The sequence below is a fragment of the Tachysurus fulvidraco genome, chromosome 4 (assembly GCF_022655615.1).
Source record: "Tachysurus fulvidraco isolate hzauxx_2018 chromosome 4, HZAU_PFXX_2.0, whole genome shotgun sequence".
NCBI lineage: Eukaryota > Metazoa > Chordata > Actinopteri > Siluriformes > Bagridae > Tachysurus > Tachysurus fulvidraco.
In genome coordinates, this window is record NC_062521.1 from 863,718 (window position 1) to 872,188 (window position 8,471).

General features: G+C 41.6%; 1 protein-coding gene across 1 annotated transcript; it reads right to left on the bottom strand.

Annotated features, from left to right (window-relative positions):
• Positions 1–334: 334 nt before the first annotated feature.
• Positions 335–2,029, bottom strand: rdh14a (retinol dehydrogenase 14a). The gene is made up of 2 exons (XM_027167307.2): positions 1,738–2,029; positions 335–1,270 (listed from the first exon to the last, which is right to left on the bottom strand). Exons 1-2 carry the CDS (start codon positions 1,975–1,977, stop codon positions 653–655), a joined length of 858 nt encoding a protein of 285 aa, XP_027023108.2. The 5' UTR covers positions 1,978–2,029; the 3' UTR covers positions 335–652.
• Between the last annotated feature and the right edge of the window lie 6,442 nt (positions 2,030–8,471).

Sequence of the window (8,471 nt, forward strand, 5' to 3'; positions counted from 1 at the left end):
AAACAGAAGCTTTTTTAGCCCATGTTTGCTAAATGTTTCCAAGAATGTGTGTGTGTGTGTGTGTGTATATAGGCTATTAGTATGTGTTTAGCTATTAGCAGTAACGTGCGAACAGGAAGCTTTTTGTCCAAAAAAAAAACATTTTTAATGTTTATTATTTTAATCCTTTTTTCTGGGACATTCTCTCGATTAAGGAAGAAGAATCGTTCACACGAATTCTCCTGAAAGAAAAAAAACAACTATCTGTTTGAGTAACATCAGCTGTTTGGCCGTCCGTCTGAGGTGATGAATTATTTGTAATCAGATTTTAAACACATTCAACTTTTTTTGGCTGAAGAAATTTTTGGCTCTAATATTTTTTCTTAAAAAAAAAAAAAAAAAAAAAACCCAAAAAACCCCACAAAACAAAAAAACAGCTTTAGTGCATCAACCGTTATTGTAATGAAGCCTTCTTTTCAGCTGAGGACAGATATTTCTGCTCAGGATTTAGGAACATTTTAAACCATTTTAAATCACCTTATAATTGACAAATAGTGTTTATAGTTTTATGCACGTTTTATTTTTACTGTGTGTAATTTTTTCAGGATCCACGATGGTACGGGGAATGATGTGGGGTTTCTGTGTCTGTTGACGTGAAACTGTGATTTCAGCTCTACGTCGTGATGCCCACCATCACCTCACTGATGTCCCACAGTTTTTTAGCCACGTCTTCGTCCGTGGCTTTAGGGAGCAGCTTCATCTCCTGGCAATCAGCGAAACATTTCCCCCGAACGCCTTCCACGTCCGGCGAGCAGGCGAGATACACAGAAGTCTTTGCTCCCTCTTCGGGCGATCTGAGCAGCGCCCACGAGGCCAGGCTTACGAGCGGCTTGGCCAGCAGAGGGACGTGGACGTGGCGTCCCAGGTTGGTCCTGACGATGCCGGGCGTCAGAGCGTTCACCGTCACCCCCGTGTCCTCTAACCGCCGACTGAGCTCCAAAGTGAACAACAGGTTGGCCAGCTTGCTGCGGGCGTATGCCGCCGCGGCGTCGTAGCTGTGCTCGCTGTTCAGGTCATCGAAGTTGATCTCTCCTCGCTTGTACAGTTTGGAGGACACGACGACGACGCGGCTCGGAGCAGAGCGCTTCAGCAGGTCCAGGAGCAGGTGCGTGAGCAGGAAGTGGCCCAGGTGATTCACGCCGAACTGCATCTCAAAGCCGTCCTCGGTTCTAGAGTACGGACACTGGTAGACCCCGGCGTTGTTGATCAGCACGTCCAGTCTCGGCTCCTCCTAGAACAAAGAAACAAAAAGGTCTCAGTGCTCTGCGACTCTGATCAATTCACTTTAGGTTTGTTGTGAAACTGAGACGCCAAAGATTTTTCCAAAATATCGCATTTTGTTCGCAGAACCGTGTCTGATAGGAAACAGCATTCACTGATCTGCGTTCCGTTTCCTATCTGTTCCAGATCTGTCTCTAAGGCTTCTGTACAGTTCCTTCTCCTGCACGCAAGCCTTAAGGTCCTACACTGTACTCTATTATAAAAACGGACCAATCCTAAACCCAAACAATGGTTTATTATGTAAATGCAGTTCACTGCAATCCGATGACGTCATGCGGCGACAGCAGGAGCTTCTTTTCCCCCTGAAACCCAGTGGCTGAAGTTAGTGATGAGGAACCAGAGCACAGCTGGAGACCGTGAGGAGCTCCTGAGATCACAGTGTTGTGGGTGTTGGAGCAGGTGAATGTGTGTCATGACCTTGTTGATCTGCAGACAGAAGCTGCGCACGGAGCTCATACACGCGAGGTCCAGCGGTCTGACCAGCAGCTGTCCGGTGTCGGGCTGCAGCTGGCGGATCTCCTGCGCCGCGCGGTCGCCTCTCTCCACACTCCTGCACGCCATGATCACACGCGCCTCCCGCCGCAGCAGCTCCGCCGCCGTCGCCTTCCCGATGCCGCTGTTCGCCCCGGTCACGATCACCGTTTTATGGCGTATCATAATGTCACTGTACCGACAGGAAACACCGCGTCACTGAGCCGGAAGTAGAAACCCAGCCGGTGTAATGTACGAGAACAACACTTGTTGGCATATTGTTTTGTATCTTGTACAGTCAGTGTTCAGTGTGGTGTTATAACATATATGACAATTATTTAGAAATTAATTATTTTTATAATTTCTTTTTCGGAAGTCTTCTGTGCCAATCAGGTGCATCGGCTTCATCCGGGTATTCTGTATTCTATCTATCTATCTATCTATCTATCTATCTATCTATCTATCTATCTATCTATCTATCTATCTATCTATCTATCTATCTATCTATCTATCTATCATATACCAGAAATGTGACACTAAATGATATATAGATATATAATTAAGTCACAAAGCATTTCTATGAGATAAAGTGAGGTGTAAAATGAAACCAGCTGCAGTGATTGTTATTTATTATTAATTATTTGAATTAAATTATTAGCTGTTAATTATTATTTTAATTAAATTATTATTATTATTATTATTATTATTATTATTATTATTATTATTATTAGTAGTAGTAGTAGTAGTAGTATTAATAATAATAATAATAATATTTAAGTATTATATTATGTGTGTATGTAAATCTTGCTTTCATAATCGTTTGTTGTCATTCATGCTTTTCTGTATCGCGGTAAACAATATTAGTGTTAATCATTTGCACTAATTCACTAATCTGTCACTACGTCACATTTACAACTGACTTATTTAGTATTTGCTTACTTTTTGCTGCGACTTCTCAGTAAATAAAGACGAAGGTCGTACAAACATTTATCTTGAGCAAATACACAAATCTGACTCGGATTTTATTTTCACAAACAAACAAACAAACAAACTGAGAAAGTCATTAAAACGTTCTGCTGAATGTCACTTTATTTATTTATTTATTTATTTATTTATTTATTTATTTATTTATTATACGGGGTATTAAAACTCACCTGGTCACGTGACTCCAATTAACGCCACATCTGTCTTTAATTAAAGTGAATTATTTAGTAACAGAACAACAGCCAAACGACATCGGTAAGGATTTGTGTAATTAACAGTGAGACATAAAAGAGTTTAACACCAGAGCCCCAGTGACTGAGTGAGTAAACACACTGGTGTGAATCTTTTATATCGTGTTAATAGAACTGCTGTAATTAATGTGTGTTTCAGTGACTTGTTGTGATGGTGTAGATATAAACAGCACCACAGTCACTAACTAAGAAAAAATAATAATTAAAGGAGTGTAACGGTGTGAATAGACTTCAGTTTAATTCAATTCAGTGAACAAAGTCCAAGAACGAGGCTTCTGTGTCACGTTTTTCTTATTAACACGTTTGTTTGTTTGTTTGTTTGTTTGTTTGTTTGTTTTGTTTTAAGCAACCAACGAAGGTAGGAACTAAAGTTGTTAGTAAATGTTTCCAGGGACACGAAAAGGAGAATGGCGCTATATATATATTTATATATATAATATTATTTATATTATTATTATTATTATAGACAATTGGTTAACCAGATAAAGATAAAAGTCTCTCTGAAACAGAAACGCAAAGCAATTGAATAAATCAAGGCGGCGTGACGTCACCGCGTTGCTAGGTTACCGACAAGAGCTAACGGTAGCTAATCGTAGAAATTCAGCTGGTTTCGGCGAAATAAAGCATTATGTATAACAGAACACATATTATGTGATGCCACTAGATTCTAAAACAAATGTATACTTTTCGAGTGGAAACATGTAGGTTTTTCGCCACAGAAACTGAAGTGTATTCAGTGGTGTTTTTTTTTTTTTTTTTTTGGCGCCATACTGTTTGAAGAGACCTGGCGCACAGGATTGTGGGATATGTAGTGCATTGTGTAGAACACACACAACACATGGTGTAGCACAACACACTCCTTTAGGGAGCTAAGAAACCCTTAGCCACTCAACCTTACAGCCTTACACTAATAGATCTGTTTAACTTTATGAATCTTCTGTACAACGTTGTAGTGCATTATTACGTACAGACGTGTGAATTGTAACTGACCTCAGAGCTGTTACAGAAAGTTAATCAAAACCTGAACGACCAAACACTATCCCGGCCTTCGTACAGCTCAACTGTTTACTGAATATCTTTTATTTTACATTCGTTTCTGTACTCCGATGATGATGATGATAAAGGCTGAATATTTACATTCATGGCATTTAGCAGGCCCCCTTATCCAGAGTGACTTACATTTTATTTCAATGAATGAGTAATGACGTTGAGGCTGTGTGAAGGTTGAATGTGAGCGATGATGAAGGTTAAATGTGAGTGAGGATGATGATGATGATGATTAAGGTTGAATATGAGCAATGATGATGAAGGTTAATGTTAAATGTGAGTGATGATGATGATGAAGGCTGAATATGAGCAATGATGTTGAATCTGTGTGATGAAGGTTGAATGTGAGTGATGATGATGATGATGAAGGTTAAATGTGATCTCCTGCTGTGTTAACTGCTCCACCTGAACACACTGCACACAAAGGCGGCCCTTTAACGAGCTTCAGAAAGCTGGTGTGTGGAAAAGCCAGTGTGAAATAATGATCTGTGAACCTGGACGCTCAGCTTATTTGTGTTCTCTGCATGGTGTCACCTCATCCAGACCGCAGCTGTACAGCCTTCAGCAGCGTTCATTCGTTTTCTCCTTTTGAGCTCTGCTCCTTTATTAGGATGCTCGTTCTCTTCTGGCTTTCGTTCACCTACACACACCTTGTAGTGAAAATAAAGCGAGGTTGTTAGCGGCCAAGTGAAACATGCAGCGTTTTTTCTCTGGTACTCGAGGCATTTCTGGCTGGTGTTGGAGCTGCAGTGATGTGTACCACAGTGCTATGTGGAGGTGTGGGGATTTATGGAAGGGGTGAAGGACATGTGGAGCTTAGTGCCTAGTAGAAGCTGGTTTGAAAAGAAACATGGGTGTGGCCTTTTGTATAAAGCACAATAATTCAACACATTAATCTCATAATGGGAGAACTGGAGCTAACGTGTGGGTGTGGCTACTTTGAGCTAGTTTAATAATTAGCTATTTTTCGTCTCAAACCTCTCATCAGCGTGATGAGACGAGTTTAAATAACGTTTAACTACAATATCATGTGACCTACACACGAACTTCATAGGAGGAAATGAGGGCGAGTTAAGCCAATGGAATATCTATGACACTACCTGTGTGTGTGTGTGTGTGTGTGTGTGAGAGAGAAACGATTCCATAATGAGTGACCTTCAAATGCCAACGGTAAAACACCATCTGTGTAACATCTAACATGTAAAGAGAGCGAGATTGTGTTACATGAGTGTGTGTGTGTGTGTGTGTGTGTGTGTGTGTGTGTGGAATCATCACTCAAATGTGTGATAAATGTCTGTGGCATCACCTCGATGGAAATTTAACCTCCATTCCTCACGGTTCTCACCTCGTCACTCTGAGAACACACACACACACACACACACACACACACACACACACACACACACATGGATCTTGATCATGAGAATGGGGGTGGATTTCTGTCATCAGTGCCGACTCTTGCAGTAACACCCTCGTTTGTTTAACTTGTGGCTGAGAAGAGGGCTGAAAAATGGCGGCTTATATTGGACTCGCGACGGCTGTGAGAGATGTTTGTTTTTTCAGACGCAAGCTGGTTAAGAGTGAGCAGAAGTGTTAGTGTGTGTGTGTGTTTGATATCAGCTGCAGTATTCTTGTGGCTCCTCTGTGTGTTAAGTGTTATATCCTTATGTGTTTTACTGATCAAAACCTAAAGCAAATCTTAGTAACATTAATACTCCGTGCCGCTGCCTCCCGATTGGCCAGAAGCTCCAGAGTAACGATTTGTTCCTTCTTTTGTATTAGTTGGCACACGTGGTACCTTTTGGTAGTTCTAAAGAGGTCCGAGGTCACGTCACGTCTCGGTTTTGACCCCCTCTGAACTGGATTAGCAGTGACAGCTCATTTTACTTGTTAGCCATTAGCTGGCGGGAGAGCCGCCAGAACCGCTACCTTGGTTTGTTATTTATTTATAATTCATTACAGAAGGCCAAATTCCAGCCTTCGTCACGTTCAGGAATCTGCCGCTGCTCCGTTTCTGCTGCACCTGGTCCTGATCTCATTGGAAGAAACTATAAATCGCCTTTTCACCATCTGCTGAAAAAAAATTTTAATGATTTTTTTTTCTCACTCTCGAACCAAACAAGTCTAATTTTGCTTTAACAGAGGTGTTACCCACCATCTCCAGCCCTGAGGAGGTCTCCTCATTTTCTCTCGCTCCCACATGTTGCTTGATGACTTGTCGTCCCCCCCCCCCCCCCGACTTTTTACTGAAGGACCAGACAAACAATTACAGAGTTAAAATCTGAATCTTTTCATTGAGTCAGTTAAATGATTCATTCAGTGATTAGAGCTCTTCTGACACATACAGAAGAGGTTCTGGCTCTAAATCTGGTCAAGGTTCCTTGGCGTGTTCCTGATATTGTTCTTGCTTTAGAAATGCTTTTATTCCTTTTGTTTTGTTCTTGTTTGTGCTTTAGATTTGGCTGTAATTATGATCCTTGTTCTAATCTCCATGTTCTTCTACTTATCCTCCTTCTAGTTTATATGTTGCTTCTGAATCTATTTCTTATTCGCGCTCTCGATCTGACTGTTGTACGGAGTTTGGCTTTAGTTTTCGCTTCTAAGTCCTCCTCGTTCCTAGTCCTGGTTCTTTCTTGCTCTAGAATCGTTTTGACTGTATTTTGGCTCTCGTCCTTGCTTGACATTTCTGGTTTTGGATGTGGATGTTATGTTCTTTATGTTCTTTATGTTCTCCTTCTTGCTTTAGCTTTGGTCCTTTTTTCTGGTGTTGGTTCTGGTTCTGCACTTCATCAGTTCTTACTCACTTACTTCTGGTGTTTGAGCACAGTGGACGTCCTGTCAGTAGGTTCTCGGATCTCATCCGAAAGTCTGAAGTATTTTTGTGGTTTCTTCTGGAAGATTCTCAGTTTGTCAGCCAGATCTGATCAAATGGAACGATGATTTTTTTTTCCCTTCGGCTTCTCACACGGAGGAGACGAGCCGCCGCACTTCCGATCTCTTTGTGGTTCGATGGATTTCTTCCCTTCACGCTCTTGTCACGATTTTAACATATTAACAGTAATTCCGTCTCGCGCTTTTCTGAATCGCTCGCATTCCCAGGATTCACTTTTCCTGAGGAAACGTCAGAAGCCTTTGTGCGGCGCTGAGGCCATTTTAAACCCCGCTTAGCTCCGGCTAATGGATGGCGCGGATGACAGAAGCGGTTGCAGTGTGTCAAGGGCCTCGCTTATGATTAATGGCTAGTCATAACTGAGGGATGAAGAGCGTTAGCGATATGCTAGCAACATGCGTCTTATTTCTCTGTTTCAGGAAAAGTGGCATCGCGGGAATCTTTTTTTTTTTTGCTTCTCAGAGTTTTGTGTCATTTCTGCCATCGAACTTTAGATTGAGTAAAGCTCACGTTACACCGGCGCTTGCTGAACGGAGCCTGAGCCTGAGCGCTGCTCCACCTAACAGGTTCTTTTCAGAATCGACACTAACACGAGCTTTTCTGATCCTGGCTAATAAATTATTAGTACCTTTTTAATAAACGTTTATTAACATGGTATTTAGCCATAATTACTTTTGAGAGCTTTCAGAGACAAACTTGATCTAAAACATTGTTCTGGCTTCACGTCTAGTTTTGTTGTTTGTTCTGGTTTATAGTTTCATTCTGGTTCTTGCTCTAGAACAAGGGTTTGTGTTCTTTTGGTTCTGGATCTGGTTCTTGCTCTGATTTCTTTCTTCTTATGGATTTATTACTGGTTCCTGTTCTGGTTCTCGAATCTGTTCATCGCTCTGGTTTTGATTTTTCTGCTGGTTCTCGTTGTTGCTCTTCATCTAGCTGTCTAGCGTTCCTCATCCATCTCTTTAACCGTGATCCTGCTTCTGGCTTTGTAGTTCACACTTGCTCTAGAACCTGGTTTTATTTTGGGTCGTGGCTCTCATTTGGTTCTGATCTGGCTCTTAGGATTTTGCTTCTATTATCGATATTTTGGTTCCGGTTCTTTAATTTGGTTAAAATGTAATAAATTGGTTCTGGTTCTTCTCCTGAACTGTCTGTTCATCCGGGACTGTGGTTCTTGCTCTAGGACTTATTTCTGATTTATGGCTGTGTGTGTGTGTGTGATTATTGCTGACCTCTGACTAAAAGGTTAAATCTGGTTGGATCTGGTAGCTCATCAGCTTCTGTTGGCCCTTAAGGTCATACCAAAAGAGTGTGTGTGTGTGTGAGATCATAGTAGAAACCAGGCAGAGAATATCTTAATGGCCTGCTTTAATCAGAGTGCAGGAGTTGAGGTAGAGGTCAGGTCAGCGCTCTCTCTCTTTCTCTCTCGCGTGCGTGTGTGTGTGTGTGTGTGTGTGTGTGTGTGAGAGTGAGTGTGTGTGTGAGAGAGTGTGTGTGAACCACATAATCGT